The 19,498-nt window shown below is 40.5% G+C and overlaps 1 protein-coding gene across 4 annotated transcripts in view; it reads right to left on the bottom strand.

The window, feature by feature from the left end:
- tfeb (transcription factor EB) overlaps positions 1 to 19,498 on the bottom strand; it is a 34,102-nt gene that overhangs the window by 7,223 nt on the left and 7,381 nt on the right. For 3 of the 4 annotated variants that reach the window (XM_034218326.1, XM_034218329.1, XM_034218328.1), the window contains exons 2-7: positions 12,092 to 12,185; positions 6,093 to 6,197; positions 5,522 to 5,722; positions 2,695 to 2,793; positions 2,213 to 2,401; positions 1,399 to 1,488 (exon numbers count right to left, since the gene is read on the bottom strand). In XM_034218326.1, the coding sequence (XP_034074217.1) occupies positions 1,399 to 1,488; positions 2,213 to 2,401; positions 2,695 to 2,793; positions 5,522 to 5,722; positions 6,093 to 6,122 (609 nt within the window). In that variant the 5' untranslated portion in view covers positions 6,123 to 6,197; positions 12,092 to 12,185. Of the gene's footprint in view, positions 1 to 1,398; positions 1,489 to 2,212; positions 2,402 to 2,694; positions 2,794 to 5,521; positions 5,723 to 6,092; positions 6,198 to 12,091; positions 12,186 to 15,036; positions 15,071 to 19,498 lie in introns of those variants that run through there. The other variant, XM_034218330.1, reaches the window with a different exon arrangement.

The following is a 19,498-nucleotide window of genomic DNA, read 5'->3' as shown; positions in this document are numbered from 1 at the left end:
TCTCTCTGGCTCTGCCGCCCCTGTCCTGGCAGACTGACCTCAGCAGCACCGATCCTGTCTTTCTTCTAGCTCCGCTCCCCACCAAACAAGAGTGAACTTTCCCCTAACTGGACTTTCAGCCTGTTTTCCCCTTGCACAAATTGCCCTCATCCCCCTCTCCCTCCTCCCTTCTTTTCCTCCCCCTCTCCTTCTCCACCTCCCTCTCTCTCTCTCTCTTTCTCCAAATATCTTGTAAACAAGTTGAACTCTAACTGCTGGCAGTTTAATTGTTAATTTTCTGAGTTTGTTCCCTCAGACACAAAGCACTGTACATGTCCTCTCTTTGGTTTCTAACCATGTTCAGCAAAGTCTAAAGATGGAATGTTTAGTGCTTAAGTCAATTATACACTTCAAATGTGTATAATGTGTATGTATGTTTGTGTGGTGCATGAAGATATATGAGGAAATACAGAAACAACTGACAACTCAAAAAAGCAGGTTCAAAGCAGATTCATTAAGACTTGTTGAGATTTAACACAAGTTGCAACACCATCCCAATAACAGCAAAAAAGACAAATAACCACAAAAGGAAAGCAGTGACAGAGACAGAGAAAGATGGTACAGATGCAGGAACAGCAATACAGATGACTGCATTTCCAACCCCATAACTCTCTCAGAGCAGACTGGGCCCGAAGTATAGTGCGCCAGGGTTTCAGAGGACTTCCTACCCCGTGAATACTGTACAACCTTAGAGGATTCTAGTTCTGAATTTTTTAAGGGTGAAACATTAAAGGTGTATGACCCATTTGGCCAGCACAAATAGGCTTACAGTATGCTGCACTGCAAATGTATTCCTTATTCCTTCCTAAATGTCATTATCCTACAAAAAATTGCAAAAGGAAAAGGTCTAATTTAGATCATTTGTATGTAACTAAATCTTTTTTTTTTTTTTAATGTTAGGGTTGATTATATATATATATATATATTATATGTTGATTATACCTAAATATTTTTTATATTTAATTAATGACCCAGAATACGGTCAGGGGCTCCAATCCAGAGTTCAGTGAAAAAGCTTTTTTGTATATGGACAATAAAACTGCTATTGGAACACGATTCTAGAAATATTTGACTTAATAATAACAACAATAAATAATAATAACTTTATAAAGTTGCCATTAGGGTACCCATGTCAAGTCAAATCACTCATCTTTACGTAATATAACTCACAATTACCTTTGCCTTTAAAGATTTTTTTATCTGTACGGCAAATGATATCCTCTATTCTTAGATCTCCGGTTCAAATAAGTTAAAACTGCCAACAACATGGGGTCAGTTAGTTTGCGAAAACACACAAGTCGTATAAAAATAGAGGATTACTGTAAACACACACGTTGTTGGTTGGTTGGTTGTACTCACTGTGTTTGGCATCTGGATTGGGTCAATGTAGGCCTGAATATCATCGTAATTGGACTGCATGCTGATGATGTCATCAATGACCTCATCCATCTGGAAAAATCAAACTGGGTGTCACTGTTGTGATTTTGATAAGCTTAATGACCTGTCTTGCTTAACTTTAAGACAAACACTGCAACTATGTCTATATCTCATCTTCGTGTTTAGCAAATACCGTGCATGCTCGTTTGGTTATCAGAGCACCTGAAACCTGCTCGATGTAGACCTGCAGGAGAACTCACCAGCAGGTGCATGCCTCCCTCAAGAGAAGACTTTAAAGAGAACTTCTTTGTCATGAAGGCTAACTAGTAAGAGTCTATTTTTTCCCAGAGACACTCAAAGAAGCAAGAGGGTCAAGAGTTTGAGGAGGAGGAGGAGGGTGGGTCAAAGTCTGCCAGGTTCAAAGGGCCCTACATTCTGCTGTCACTTGTTAAGCTGTAATTACTGTTGCTGGGCCATAATGGAGCATTTAAATTCCAATGATAGCCAGTCTCAGTTATTGCCAGTTAACCAACTCATTCACCCACACACCAACTGTACGCATGACACATTAACACCAATGCATTTGCTAACGCTGCTCCTGCCTACCAAAGAGCAAAGAAATCATTACGATGCTTTCATAAAAGGTGGAGATAATGTCACTTTGGGGGCAATATTCAATCCTCATAAGGTATACAAGACTGTAATTAAGTCATATTTCAAGGATATTTCAATCTGGACTGCTGTAAACCCTACTTTAGAACTTGTTTAATGTTCATTGCCACTTGAGGACGCCTACCTCTGTCTCGTGGCTGGAGCCGATGTTGAGCATGGCCATGGGGCTGTTTGGGGCGCTGTTCCCTGACATGAGCTGCTCTGTGCGCATGTGTGGGGAGCATAGGGGTGGGGGGGCGGACGCTGAGCCACCTGTAGGACCCATGTTTGTGGGAGGAGAGGGCTGCACTGGCCCCACTACTGCGTGGACCATCTAGATAGAGAGAGAGAGAGAGAGAGAGAGAGAGAGAGAGAGAGAGAGAGAGAGAGAGAGAGAGAGAGATAGAGAGAGAGAGAGAGAGAGAGAGAGAGAGAGAGAGAGAGAGAGAGAAGAGAGAGAGAGAGAAAAGGAGAGGGTGAGAAGGAGAGGGTGATGCTGTTAATGACTCAGATTGGCTTATTGCAACACTGAGTGGATTGTTGGACAAACAAAACTCAGGAACAGGCGAAACATACAGTGGATCAAATGAGATAAACAGTGCACAGGAAAGGCATCCAGAAACGTACCTGTTTGGTGGCATAGGTGGTGGAGAGGTATTCTTTCACCTGTTGCCTCCGAGACTGACGGATGTGGTAATCCGTAGGGTTCTCCAGATGGGTCTGTACCTGTATTAAGAGTAGGCAGTTAAAGAATGTGATCAAATCTCAACCCATTATTCATTTTGCACATTGGTCCAATTCTTTGTTGATCCTGTTAAGGTTTCTTTTTTGACTAAATTATAGGCAAAAACATTGTCTATGCATGATATAAAGTCGTCATTTAGCAATGTTTAGAGGCATGATCTCTAAACCAAATATAAACACAAGGGTTGAAAACTACTGAAAACCCTTTATATACAAATATGAATCCTACAGAATAGCTAAATCTGCATATATTACAAAGTGCACTTAAATAAAAATACCTCCTATTTTGGACTATTTTGTAACATACCAGGGCCAAACAACAACAAAGCAGACATTGATGGCACTTGCGTAATACCCATCACCAGAATTAGATTTGAATTAAAACACAAAAGTTTTGTGAGTGATATAAGCTCAGCATGGTTTAACAATCACATTTAAAAAGGTAAAACATTGAGTATGTGCTTCAGATGTACACCTCATTATCCCTGTCCCATATAATGTGATGGCACATAGGAGCATTAAGTCAGTAGTAAAGCCTGCAGGAGTAAAGCCACTAAATCCTCTGGTGTGGCTACATAAAGCAAAGGGCTGGCCTCATTCCTTCACATCAAAGAGTAAAGCTCAGTAGAAAGCAGGCCTGCTCCCCATTACTACAGAAAAAGACTCAGCTCTCCAAACCCCCTCTGCTTTATAACCAACATCAGGATTATATCAAATGACCCAGAAACATTGCCGTAAATTCATGTTTTTTTCACATTCGAGCTAATTTGTGTATGTTTTTTTTTTTTACAGCAAATCTTGACATACTTGATGAACACACGTGATTGGTTGTCAACTTTAAGCGGCTCTTGGTCTCGTGAGACAGAGGAACAGCTATTCAGCCGTAGCTATTCAACCTTTTTTGGCTGAATGCTGTCAGCACAGAGGAAATCCAAACAAACACAGCAGCTCTGACGGCTCTGTGAGACTGATAGACAGACAGAAAGAACTCCTTATCAGCAACATGAAAGGAAAGTCACTGACAACTCTAAACACTGAGATTTCATAAACACCATTCGACACGCGCATGCACAGAGTAAACTGTCGATACAGCAAATTGCCCCATACAGTTACTGGTTTACAGCTCAAAATACCATAAAGTCACACAAACACACACGCACATAATGGAGTATTGTGCAATCCAATATACACACAAACACACGTCGTCAAAGATAAGGAACCACACAAGCATCTTTGGAATCGGGCAAAATGTCACTTCAGCTTTATCAGTCTCTGTCAGACTATCTACATCCTCCTGTCTGTCCTATCACTAAACATGTCAAACGTCTCTTATCGGCCCGTCCTTCTCCCCCCTCTGTCTCCCTACCTGCTTGCTGCTCCACCGCATTTTTCTTTCTCTGCCTTTTTTTTCAAATCTGTCCCTGTTTTCCCCTGCTGCTGCTGCTGCTGCTGCTGCTGCTGCTGCTGCTGCTGCTGCTGCTGCTGCTGCTGCTGCTGCTGCTGCTGCTGCTGCTGCTGCTGTGTGGAGGCCACAATGCCCAGTGAAGTCCTGAGCACCTTGGCTGCACACTGCTGCCCTGTCTGCTGCTCAGCAACATGTGAGTGGATTAATGGAAGTGCCACAGCCCCCTGGCCATTTGTAACCCCCCTTAACCAACATCTTTACTCTCTTCCGCCAATCCTCTCAATGAGATCTGTTTAGGGCTTTGTCTTTGTAGTTTGCTGGCATTTTGACCGGAGGTCTTACTACACTAATTATGTTATGATCACACGGTGGTCTAATACTAGTCGTAAAAGACGGTGGAGAGAAAGCATTCTGCGTTCAATAAACACTTTATCAAAAAGTGTTATTTAAGTTTATTTTCCTCTCAAATACTAAATTCCTTCTCATAAATAATTTTCAACTTTCAGATTATAATTGAGTCATGATCAAAAGCATAGACTTCATTCACAAACTAAAACAGTCATTCAATTAAGTGATTAGTATATGTAAAAATGAAAACCTATTTTTTTACCATCCATGTCTGTCGAAAATAACTTCATTTGATCCTATTCATTGTTGTGAATTGTCATAATAATGATATATAGACTTTTTGCACTACTTTTTATTTTGTATTTTATTATACATGTTGCATTGTTGGAGGAGCTCAGGTCAGAAGAATTCATTGCCATTTCTACACTGTAGCTTTGTGCATATGACAATAAAACCTTTGACTCTTTGAATTTGAATAACATATTAATTTTGGACCTGTGGACTAAAACTTGTTTTATGATGTCACAGTGACCCTGACGTTTAATCTCTGACCACTTGAATCTAATCAGTTCATCACTGACACCAAGTGGACGTTTGTGCCAAATTAAAATAAATCCTCCAGGCTAAGATATCAAGTTTACAAGAATGAAACGGACGCATACAATTCATAAAATAACCAACATTTACTTGTTCCATTTTCTCAAATAGTAAGGAATTGTTTTTGTATCTGTTTTCATATCAATGTAAATTAAATACCTTTTTCTTTTTGACAAACAAAGTTAAACAAGCAACTTAGAGTCTTCACCATGAACTCTGAGAACCAGAAATGGTGATGTGTCTGTTACAAATGTTTCCTACATGTTACTGGCTTATTAAGCAGTTGATTTGATAATAAATCAGTACAAGTAAAATCAATAAACACATTCATGTTGATGAATGTTTTTCAGCCCTACTGACCTTAAGAACCTCCACAGGGACCTGCATGCTTTGGTGATGCTGCGGGGCGTTGATGGCCGGTGTGGGTGCAGGAGGCACAGCCATGCACTGCTGCATGTATTGCATTGCTGCATTCTGCTGCTGCTGCTGATGCTGCTGCTGTATCTGCTGTATCTGCTGCCTCTCCCGCTGCTCCTCTTGCTGCAGCTGGTCTCGCATCAGCTGGACACACAAACAACACACACACATAAACACAGAAATAATCATTAAAGCATTGTGACACATGAGTGGACACAAAGAGCTGATAGGATGCAACAACTGGTGACTCCCATTCTATTCTATCTATTTAACTGGCCTTAATGGAAAGTATGTATGATACATGTGCTAATATATGCAACGGATGCGAAGCACAGCCAAGTGTATCAGTGGTTAGTGCGTGTAGATGTCCTTCAATTAAATGGCACGTCCACAAAGCTCTGACATTGACCAGAATACCTTTGTCTCCAGGGGCCACTCGATCATACAACACTCCAGAAAGACATTGATATCCATAGCTATTAAAAGGCTTGCATATCGGATGGTGGCGTTGTACCTGCATCCGCATGCCAATGCGTGAGGCCATGGCTGGGGGGCGAGGGGGCAGGGGAGGGCGAGCCGACGTCAAGGCACCGCAGTCCAGCCCGAGAGGTAGAGGAAGCTGTGGAGGACAAAGGAAGAGAGGACAGTGAGAGTTGGGCCCAGAGGAAAGGAAAAGTGAAAACTAAAAAGGTCTCAAATGTTTATTATTATTATTATTATAGACATCAGATTTTTATATGGATTCAAGTTTGAGGCAGCTTTTAAATAACCACACCATTGAGCTTTCTGCAAACAATCAAGTGTATGTGAATAAACATTTATAAAGCAAATGTTATTATTTATGTAAAGTGGTTGAACATTAATAGCAATGACTCCTCTATTCAAATTATGGTCAAAAACAATGTTGATATTACAGGGTATATGCAGGAATCCTGAAGTCACTTGCATTTCTCCATAACGATGTTGTTTAACAACCGGCGTAAACGGACCGCCGCGCGCTATCAAGCAGTGAGCGTGCGATGTCCAGTTCAGATGATGTCAAATCCAACGGGATTCCATAAATAAACTACACAGAATCACACTACACACCTACGCAATGATTACATTCAGGCACACTGTAGAATACAACCTCTTTGGACAATTTATATACTTATTGAAAACAAGCTACAAAATGTAATACCTTGGAAAATGCCGTTTAATACTTTTTAATAGCCTTAATTTTCACTAAATTGATTTATCAACTTTTAATACTTTTTAAGACCCCGCGGGCACCCTGTATTATTATCTTTGAAATCACAATCCAGATCATATTCTGAACAGTAACTACCCGTTGACATCCACTTCCTTAATTAAAAATAACGGCCAGTTAAATACTGTAGATAACCTTGGATTAAGCCAACTATAACAGAACTATGTCAACTCAAGCTATGCTAAATACATCCTGGTCCTTTCATTTTCGACAGAGAGGTGTCCGCTCAAAGACCTTGGCCTTTCCACTGGTGCCACTCTACCGACAGGTATGGCTGCAAACATTGTCTTGTTGCATGACCAGTTTTCCACTCACATGCACTCTATCTTACAACTGAATCAAAGGCACCCAGTCGTCTTTACAAGTTGTTCAGAGACATGTTGTCAGACCCCTAACCTTATGTAACTATATATACAGTGTTAATATCTTAGCATTTGCTACAGTGTCTCCTTCATGTCTGTCTGAGTCCTCAAATAAATGGCTCTAGAATACATCTTGCTCTTTAAAGGATGTAAGTACTCGTCTATCTTGTATACGATAAACAAACCATAAGACTTTTCATCTCAAGGCGTCACAATAGTTTGCAGCTTCTAATGTGTATTTTCTTCTTGAGAAATAAGAACCCTGCCAATATAAAATACAGTGTATCATTGTAAAGTCATATGAGATAATACCTAATAAAGAAAAAATAGCAAACTAATAATCCTCCCAACCATTCACATGGTCTCATTCACACATCACAGGAAGCTGTTTTCAAATTTCAATGGAGGGTTTTGTCTTGATATAAAATCTTTAAACATGCAAAGAAATCCACAAGTCAAGAATAAAGAAACATAGATACAGAATGTAATGTTCATCTTAATTAGCAAACCTATTTGTGTGATTTGACTTTGCTGAGTATTGCATTAGGCCCTGTAGAGCAAACTGAAACAAAACAAAGCACATCTCCAGGCCATCTAAGCTTGTTTATGTATTCTCATTTAGGTTGTAAGTGTATTCTCATGTTTAAAAGAGGGCACAGGGAAGGAGATAAGTGAGCACTAACACTTTCTGCCCAAACTCTTTCCCTCAAAAAAAGGGTGTATTGTAAGGTACTTCCTCGATTACCGTGGGGAAGTCATGTGAGAGTCATGTGGTCTTGTTGTTCTTGGGTGATCATGTGAGCAGAAGGACGATGGGGAACACCCATAAACCCCTTACAAAACCTCTGTCTTATTTCTCTCACGCACACACACACACTCACAAATATTTAAGCATGCACCATCAGCGGGGAGTCCCAGGACTGACAGTTCCCCTTCTGCAATGACTTGTGTTCATCCCCTGCATGACTAAGCCCGACTGATCTCGCAAAGTTGTAAAAAAACAGGTTTCAAATTAATTTTTAATCTCTGCTGATGGTAACGCAATGCGAGACAACTACATACAGACGAGTAGTGACAGAGACATCAGGGTCTAAACAACCAATCAAAATCCGATTCCTCCAGTCTCTCATCAGTAACACTGTCTGTATATGGTTATAAAGAGAGAAGGACACAGAAAGAAAGACAGAGGGAGAGAGAAAAGCTCATTGTGCATGAGGTACAATAAGAAGGGCAGCTCCTATTGAGGACTGAAGCCGCCTGTTGTCCGAAGTGTACATTTCAGCACCCGAGGGGGCACACACTGCCCGCTTTGTGCCCATTGGATGGCCCACAGGAAAAACACACTCCCATGCAGAGATACACATCGAAACACACACATTCCAACACAAACATGAACCAGAACTTAGATTCCAGGAGACCACACTGCAAAAATACTAAAATACTCTCCATGAACAAAAATGAAGGTAGAGGCACACTACTCACAGGACAGATAATCCTATAACGCCAACAACTATTGAAAGCGTTTCATACCTCCTGCTAACATCTGGAGCTGTAGACAGGCCCTCTAAAGATGTAGCATTAGTAGTTCTCTATTTTAAAGTTCTTAGTTACACACACACACACACACACACACACACACACACACACACACACACCACACACACCACACACACACACACACACACACACACACACACACACACACACACACACACACACACACACACACACACACACACACACACACGCACACACACACACACACACACACACACACACACACACACACACCACACACACACACACACACACACACACACACACACACACACACACACACACACACACACACACACACACACACACACACACACACAGAGGTGGAATGCTGCAAAGTGTATTTATAAAGTCTGACAAATGGGGTGATTACATCCAAACTCAATCGAGAAGGTAGGAATGCCAACCCCAGGAAGATGTGAGCTCTACTGTGTTTCTCGAGGGCCTAAGGATAGACCTTCAGGCTACTGTAAAGGCCCTTGAGACTAAATTGAAAATGCTCATTAGTCAGCAACCTCCAAAATGCCTCCGGACACAACTGGATAGACCAACCAATGACACAAAGCAATGACACATGTGACATAGCCCTGAATGATGGAACAATTTAAACAAACTACATGAGATAAAAAGGTATTTTCACTTTGCTTGACAGACAGATCTGCGAGTTCATGTGTCATATTCTTTGGAAGATGCAAATCAAGATGGTCAGGTGATATTAGAAAACGCGATAGACTTCAACAGAAAATTCCACATCAGCTTCAGCCATCTTCGAAAGTGCATAAATGTCGCTCCTCTTAAAAATCTTTTTTTCTAACCTGCAACATATCTCATAAACAGTTGTGATTGGTCCGTCAGATCTTAAGTTGAGGGGGAATGTGTTGTTGCAAGGCAGATAAAATGTTTACTGTACATGCTAAGATTCAGCACTACTTACACGTATCCATGTCTCCTGCTAACAACACAATAACAAATTAAAAAAACACAGCAAAAGTGTGTTTTGCTGTTTGTAGGACACATACTGTATGTGTCACTCACAGTTTGACAGGAGACATTGTGGCACATTAGCATAACATCATCTAACTTTCCAACACATCTGAAGCTATAAGTGGCTATATGTGTATCACACAGCCTCCAAGTGTCACTAAGCCATGATCCATAAATAAACACAATGACAGGATATCACTTCTACATATCATATGGTGACACACTGCTACCAGGCAGCATGATCTCCCACATGGGCCTTCCCATTGCCTGGCATCCACCGGGGTAAGCAGCAGGCATCTGTGACGCAGTAAGAGCACACAGCGGTCATTGTGTTTCCAACGCTGTGATGTCACAGCCCCTTCACTTCAAACACCGACAGCCAGTGGGAGGATGTAGAGCGGAGGATGCCCGGGTTACAGGTCACCTCTGGATTGTGCAACAGATTAGTCACATCATCATATGTGCCAACAATATGACCACAATGGAAACATGGAAAACATTAAACACGCTGTGCTTTGCAACGTTTCTATACATACATGTGCAAAGCGTGACATAGAGAAGATCAAAGACCCAAACACACAAGTACCCACACTTGGGGGCAGTGTGGGGCCATAACACCTGTGCTCAGAGACATGGTGTTAATTTGTGGAGTGTTTATTTTTAGAGTGGGCAGCGCCATGCCAAGAAAGGCCCTTTCAACGGGCAACTGTGAGCAGCTACATGTGGGATGTGAACATACACGCATTTACTGAGATGCTCACAACATGTATGTGGATATACACATGAATGTGGCCACAGCTGCTTTACAGATTTCAAAGATAATTTACAGTCTTCATTGAAAAAAAAGGTCTGCCTGCACTAAAGTTTGAACAAGTGTAAAGAAGACCCACAAGAGCATTTGCAGGGATTATTACCTACCTCTATCATCACAAGTATTGACTATGACTTTAGAATTTCACTTTGAAATAGCCATCTGCTTTTTTACTTGTTATGTATGTCCAACATAACTGCGTTACTTTATTTGAACAATTTACAGTCATATTGAAAAGGTGTGCGGGAAGTACAGAAACAAATATCATGCATACAGCATTTCGGCACGGCAAGTAAGCATTGAAATAAATCCCTCAAGGTCACACAGGTGCTTTTACATTTGGAATAAAGTGCGTTTAACCTGGCTTGGCCTGCTCTGAGACACAAACACATCAAAAAACTGTTCAAGAACTTAAACCTCAGGCATGGCTGGGTAAAGATGTGCAAGTAAAAAAGAAAGCCTTTGAATAAATCACTTTGGCTGCTTTACTACCTCTAAGATTCAGGTTATTAAATGATATGCCAAGCTTCCTGGTAATATCATAGCTTTCACAAGTGACACTGCTTTTGCACATTACAAGCCATTTCATCACTGCACATGCGCACTCACACAACACGCACCCTTCCCGCATTAAGCTGTCTGTCTGTCTCCTCTAATGACTAAAATAACCCCTTCGGCTCTCTGTTCTCCTTTTCAGGAACACCCTGTTCCCCTGAGCCACGGTGTGTTTTACTTGTTTTGTTTTTGTGCGTGTTTGTGTGTATGTGAGCAGTTAGTTGTGAGAGCAGGACATGAACAAAAAAAGTATGCATGTGGGTTACCGCTCTACAGCGTCTGTTGGCTTTTGAGTAGAGCATGTAAACAGACCTCAAGTATCAATATTCCTACACTTACTGGGGAAGGTTGGCGGGATTATGTGACATGGCTGGCATGGCAAGTATGGAGTCCTTTACCCCTTCCTCTTTAAACTCACACACATGCACACACACACACACACACACACACACACACACACACACACACACACACACACACACACACACACACACACACACACACACACACACACACACACACACACACACACACACACACACACACACACACACACACACACACACACACACACACACACACACACACACACACGCACAGCTGTATCCCTTGGCGACAGAACACACCAAACTATTCGGACATGCAGACTGGTAGACGGACAGAAAGTCAGATAATTTTCAACACTCAGGATTGGAATTCTGCTGGGTCAATTGCTGCTTTAAATATATAAACAGTCAAGTTGACCATCTAACATCTGTACTAATTGCAAAAAAACACACAAGATTTAGTTACATCACACAGGGGTTGTGTTTGCACACCAGAGTGTATAAGGTTACTAAAAATTAAATAGAAAAGATTCCCATTTCTATTCAAGTCACTTATAACAAGATAGCCTGCTGTGTGAATGCAGGGCTCCACAATCAGTATTTTAACATTATAATATAGCAGCACATTGGTGCACAGAGACAGACACACATAGACACATGTTGAATTACCTTTTTTAGAGGAAAAATAGTTCACAACGGGGTGAATACACTCTGCTTATGCTGCCGACTACATGTCTTGATGCTGGAGAAAGTGGATTGCAATCTGCAGGGGAGGTCAGGGACGGCGGAGAGTGATGAAGAAAGGCGATGGAGGTGGAATGAAGATGATACAAACAAAACAGACAAAAAGAAAGAAAGAAAGAAAGGGTGGTTGGTTATCAAATGTAACAGTGCAAAATGGATGAATGGAATTAATAGCTTGAACACAAAATATAACGATGTGTAGAGTGGGGAAGTACAACAGAGGAGGCAGTGAAGGGTTCAATGGGGGAAGCAGCAGGTGTGCAACACACACTTAAGAACTTTGAGAATAGGAGTTTCCACAGCGGAAACGAAGGGAGCAACAGACCATGGTTAGACCTTAGTACAAACTCACTAAATGGTCTAAATAGAAGATACTCTCAAAAAGGAAAAAAGCTTATTCTTTTGACGGAGACAGCTTTGACTGTTGCAATTCTTTAACATCATGGTGTCAATTTTGTGGGCAAGTGTTAAAGCACTCTATGTGGTTTCTATATGTTTTTACACCTTCATTTGTCGGACAACGAGTACCCTCAAGTAATACATTACAAAGAATGACTCTTCTTGTTAGTAGCATGGTTGAGGTAAAGAGTTGGATGTATAGCAGCTGCTGTGCAATGACTGGTGTCCTTAGATTTCTGGTAAACCCGAGGTGAATAGAAACTTGTGAGTAATTGACAGGCATAGAGAGTCCACAGAGTAACATTTCTACACAGTCACTAACTTTCTGAAGGTCATCAGGATACATCACCATAACTTATCAACAATGTGTGTGAATCACTATGCCTGTCACATTGTAAACACTATCTAAAAATAGCTGACCAAGATAGACCCTTGCCCAGTGTGAATGTGTCCACTCTGCTTTCCTCAAGTCACTTTGCTCCACAGATCAGAGAAGAGAGCGATGTGAAATTAGTGCGGAAAGCAAAACAAAACATTGTCAGCACTAAAACACTTTTAGCCATATCGAATCAAAGTACAACACAATGAGATTGCAGGAAAGACAATAGACCTGCATCATCAATAATGACCACAATGCATCACTTCCCCTTTGTGTCCATACGTTTTCACAACTCCTAGTTTTGTCAGTGATGAAGAAACTTCCTCTGCAGGAAACCCAAGGAAAGAACCTAGAGCTGTTTCCCTTACATCATTTTCTTTAAATGCAAATTCATTGCTTTTTCATTCATCGATCATACAATACGTGAATAATTCAAAGTAAATGTTAAAGTATGCAAGGTTAACAGATCATAAGATGTAATCACATTCGGTCATCCTGTTTTGCCAGGTGTAGTGCTAATTCTGTCCTAAGGTAGCGGCACTCCAAACATCTCTCAACAATCTAACCTCAGTTTACATGTTCTATTCCTTAAATAGATGCATTATGTCATACAACATTTGAACATTGGAGAACTGTTGTATTTCATGTATTCACTTTTATTGTCTCTCCTCCAGACAGGCACACAATCAGTACCATCACTCTGACATTAGGCCTCCACTTAGCTGCGCCTAATAAACAATTATCACATTGCTAAACAATGCAATGATGACTCGAGATCTCTGGATCCTAGGGGTGTAACGGTACACGTACCGAAATTATTCGGTACGGGCCCTTCGGTTCGGTACAGGTGTGTACCGAAGTGTACCGAACGAATATAACGTTAAACGTAAAAAATTGAGAACGTGAATAACTTTTTGGAAGTAATCTCAGGTGCTGCGTCGCAGCATTCAGAGTAATTTGCTCACATTGGGTTCAACGCGTCAACGCTCACATTGCTGGTCAGAGGGATGCGTTCAAATGTAGTCAGTAATTTGAGGAACTATCAAAAATTAATGGCGAACGCAGATAAAGTTGAGCTCGAAAATCCTCCAGCATCATTGAAGTCTCCGGTTTGGGAACATTTTGGTTTCGCAGTTACGTACAAGGATGACGGACAAAGACAGGTGGACCGAACCAAAGCTGTTTGTCGGCATTGTTCAACTAAAATTGGTTACGCGGCTGGCAATACATCAAACTTGCACACTCATTTGAAAAGGCATCACCCGAACGTGAATATCACCGGTACCAAAAGAAAAAAGACTGAAGTGCAAACCCAACTCCCACTAGCATTTAAGCCTCCACCACTCGCAAAAAGTTCAGACCGAGCCAAAGCTATTACAAACACCAAATATCCTTATGTTGCCATGTTAGCAAAGCGCTACCTGGCTGTATCTGCTACCTCTGTCCCTAGCGAGAGGGTTTTCTCCACATCAGGAGACATTGTTAGTGCCAGCAGATCTGCCCTTTCGGCAAGCAATGTGGACAAGTTCATTTTTCTTTAAAAAAAACATGAAAATACAATGACAAGCAAGTCATAATGTCAAACTGGCTGCTTAGGTGCTAGTACAGTACAGTTCAAATACAGATTATTTCAGTTCATCGAAATGCTGCACCTTAATGTTTATTTTATTATATTTTGTATTTATTTGAGTACATTATTCACAGTTTAATAATAATAATACAAATATATATATATATGTTTTGTTTTGTGAAAAAAAATGCTGCTGTACCGAACCGAACCATGACCAAAAAACCGAGGTACGTACCGAACCGAAATGTTTGTGAACCGTTACACCCCTACTGGATCCTATTTCTGTTTTTGAAAGGTCAAAACGCAACGTAACACTGTCAAAAGCATTTCAAACAATACTGCTTCTGTTGCTGCTACTGCATTAGTTTGTGATTAAAAGGTACTACATGTTACTAAAAACACATTATGCCCAGATATGTTTACTTTCATTTCTGATCTAACAAGTCGGTCTGAATTGAGCAGTGAGAAACACTGATACTTATACATAAAGTATAAAGAGACAGTATAAACAAAGATCCTTACCAGAAACTGTCCAACTATCCCAAAGACAACATAGTGTACCCAAGCGAGATCTGCTCCTCCACGTGTTAATACACACACTCTCTGACAAGGACACAGTTGTTTGCTGGCAGGGCTGAGTAACTAGAGCATTCAAATGCCGTTTCACTGGTTGAGGACACTCCTCCCTCCATGGGCAGAGCTGCAGTAAGCTGGGTGACAGACACTATTAGTCACCTCACCTTCCTTCCCATAACCACCAGCTCAGCTTCTTCTTCTTCTTCCTCCTCCTCCTCCTCCTCTTCCTCCTCCTCCTCCTCCTCCTCCTCCTCCTCCTCCTCCTCCTCCCCTAAATTAGCCTGAATGCCATGGTCTGGGGAAACAACAACAGGAGCCCTGTGTCCAGTGAACTCATCTCTCTCCTTTTTTTTTTACCCTCTTTCGTTTTAATGTGGAACTCCTCCTTCAGTCCAGTTCCCTTCTTAAAGCAGTGACCACAATTTAAATACAGGAACACACATGCATGCATAACCACCAATAGATAAGGGCAATACCTGAATTTTTTCGCTAGGTCATTTTGCACGTGTTATCCTAAACGTTACGGCAGTGAATCAACATATTTACTTCTTTAATTGCACACCCATTGTCTGTCACTTCCCACACGCAACGCAAATACAAACCTGCATGCTTAGATGGTTATGTTATGAGACTCAACAGATAACCAAGTCTTCATACAATCCTAAGAACAGGAAATGGCTATTTATTATCTTCCATATTCAATGTAAATATTGTTATATTTACTTCAATTTATTTTTGATCACCGTTTCATTTTGATGTATGTATGTTAATGTGAAAGGCAAATTCCTCGTATGTGTTGGCTTGACAATTCACCGGTTTCTGATTCTGATCTGTATCTGTTCAATATTAGTTGTAACACGGATAAGCGGGAGAAGATGGATGGATGGATGGTTTCGCACTAAGATATTTGTTATCGGATACTGAAAGCCATGGTCCCTGTATTGGAGATTATTCAGCGGGCGTTTAAAGTCACAGCATGAATAAAATGACTAACAGAAACAGATTTTAGTGAATTTCAAAAGTCACTGATTAGTTTCAACAAGGTGCAAGTGATTACATACGAGATTTAACTTTAGAACAATTTAGATGTTACAATGCAGTGTAGGTCACATTTAGAACTTAGTTTTACTTTAAGTATAATATTATATTAATAATAGAATATGTGTACAACTGTTATGAATCCAAGCTGTTCTAACATTCAAACAAAAAGTTACATCTTTATGCAGGTAACTACAGATTTCTAAGTGTGTTATATCCATCTGATGGTGTCTCTGAATCATTTTATAGTCACTGATGAAAAGTTTTTACTCCTATATAAATTGTCATTTGCATCTAAAGTGGAGCTACAGTAATGTGCGTTTACTTCTCAGAGATTGACAGAGATTTCCTTTTGACTGGGTACTTGTGAGTTGATTGAAGTAAATCTTTCTCTGTGCTCACATCATTCACATCATGAATCACTTCTCCCTATGATCTCCTCCATACTTGTGCATCTATTTCTTATATAAGCACATGCAAAAACTCATACAAACACAGGTCAACATTCAACATACAATAAAGGTTTCAGAAGAGAAAAAAAACCAGCAATTTGACAGGTTTCCTTATCATGTGTCATAATGCAACAGTACACTGACTTCTACTGTTGGGCCAAACACTATAAAACTGTAAAGCCATCGCCACTCATTATACGTCACAGTTGGCTAATTAAACCAGAACAAGGTGCCCAGCTAAAAAATGTACTTGCAAATCAATCTGCCTCGGGTTGTAACACACATGTCGGCACACATGAAGGGCAAATGCAGAGCGTATGGGCAGCTGCTTGTTAGATGGATCGTTCGTGTGCAATAACTTAATAAAACTCTTCCATCACTATATCTAACCCAAGTATAAGATCCCTTCTAATTAGTTCCCTACCATCTAAACTCCCCTACACCATCCTGTATCTCTGAATGCAGGAACACAAACACTGGTATCAGAGTGCCACTCAGCTTGTTGTGCCTATCACAACAGAGGAGAACACTGACCAGCATGGTTCAGCAGCACCCGGCTCACAAGCTTTCCTTGTTTATACACAAAGCATTCAGAAGCGGGCCAGCTCCAGTTCTCATAGTGGCCGCAGTGTATTTACTGTGTTATTTTGGTCCAGGGGCAGGACTCCCCCCGGGCCCTCATCTTATTGGTTGAAAAATATGCGTTCCTGTGGCGTCAGGCCAATTATAAGGCGTATGTGTAGGAGGGGAAATCATCGACCAAGACAGCCTTGTACTCTTTTGACAATGGCCTACCAAGACTCAAACACACAAATGCACACACACGTCCACACCCAACACCCTCTTCAACTTGTCTGTAGGACACGTTTTCCTCAATGTACTCCCTCTGTCACTATGGCGGCAAAGAGGTTGCACACAAACATAGACAGTTGTTGGACGACTGTGATGATATGACTTAGTGAGGTTTAATCCAGCTGTGCTAAGGACAAACAGCAGCGTCGATATACCAAACACCTAAGAGTTCCTAAGGTTGCAGGAAAATTGTTCTACAATTTATATTATATTATACAGTATGTTTACCAAAAATGTTGTCTGTATAATAATTATACATATTGCAAATCATTTTATACACATTATCCTCTATATATCAAACATATATATGTGTACCTTTTTAAAAGTTATTTAAGTTAAATCAACCCTTGGCCGTAAAATGACTATTAAACTTTCCTAAGTGCATCATGATATGACCTTAGGTGACCTCAAGTTGTGTGCTTGAGAATAAAGCCTGCTTCTGATTACATAAATCATAAACAAATACATTAACCTAAATACATAAACCCTTTTTACATAAATCAAAATAAATATGTTATTTTTTCAAATGAATTGGATCTTCTCATTGCATATGTTTTTATTAAACTTTGCAAATATGTGTAGTTGATTAAAAAAAACAAAAAACACATAAAAGTATCAAAAGTTGATATAAGGGCTGCTGTGGCCGGATGTTTCAATCATAATGCACTGAGCCATTCGGTGTTTATTTTTTAGATAACATTAGTTCTATGTCATTAATACTGAGTAAACAAATGTGAGAATATATGTGTGTTTGCGTGCAATAGAGAGAAAGTAGAGCAATAACCAGCCAACCAGAAGTACAGCATTTCTGTTTTTGCATGAGTGAGAGACACCATGTGTGAAACGGAATGAAAGGCATTCGGGAGATAAGGTACACATACACACAAAAATGTATTTCACTACGGCCGCCACACACCATAACCTGTTCCTCGTCCCTCTTTCCTTCTCTCTGTCTCTGTCCTGTTTTCATTCTCAACTGGTAGGCAAGTTGAAAACTAATTACCATCAGTATGAAGAATGCGAATGCCTTTTAGCCCTTCAGACCTTTGAGTAGAAGCAAGTGAGAAAGAACTGCGCAGAGAGCGAGAGAGAGAGAGAGGAGAGAGAGAGAGAGAGGAGAGAGAGAGAGGAGAGAGAGAGAGAGAGAGAGAGAGGAGAGAGAGAGAGAGGAGAGAGGAGAGAGAGAGAGAGAGAGAGGAGAGAGAGAGAGAGGAAATAAACAAGAAAACAAAACAAGAAAACATGGCTGCCAAAAGAGGAGCGATCATGCCAACAATGTGGAGGAACTGCTGTGGAGACAGAACAGCACTTCCTCAGACAATGCCCAACTTTTGAACCTGTACGGAAACAATTCTTCCCAAAACTCAAACATAAGCATCCTCAATTATTTAAAAATGAAAATGAAAAACTAAAAATACTTCTCGGGGAATATAAAGAGAGCTGCATTGTGGCAGGACAGTTTGTCTCTGCCTGCCACAGTCTGAGGGAACCGGAATGAGCAGATACACCAGGTCTCACATCTTATATATCTTAAGTATATATATCATATTCTATTTTATATTAATGTATTATATGAATGAAATGAATCTGTATTCCTTGTTAAAAAAACAAAAAAAACATGTTCTTTGCAGTTTGTTTATAACTGTTTATTTGTGTATAGATGTTACAACTATACAGAGCTTAGGCAATACTGTATGTAAATATGGTCATGCTAATAAAGCTATTGAATTTAATTGAGAGAGAGGGAAGCAAGAAGGTAAGAAACAATTGAAAACACGTGAAAACATGTGAAGCAAGAGTTCGAGGAGAGGTCAAGTGGACGAGTATCAATAAGATAAGTTTACAGGCGACCGTCCTCTGTGATGTGTGTGTCTTTTTGTGTGATTGTGTGTCAGATCAGCATCCATTACTTGTCCTCTGACCAAATATGGGGCAATATTTTGATTAAGCAGCGCAGACAAAGGAATGCTGTGTCTCTATACACAGACGCACACATACAACCTTATACAGTAGATCACTAAATTTCCTCCGGAGAGGATTCTTCCACGGACTACAGCTAACACTAA

The sequence above is a fragment of the Gymnodraco acuticeps genome, unplaced genomic scaffold, assembly GCF_902827175.1.
Source record: "Gymnodraco acuticeps unplaced genomic scaffold, fGymAcu1.1, whole genome shotgun sequence".
NCBI lineage: Eukaryota > Metazoa > Chordata > Actinopteri > Perciformes > Bathydraconidae > Gymnodraco > Gymnodraco acuticeps.
This window is presented reverse-complemented; position numbering and strand designations above follow the sequence as displayed.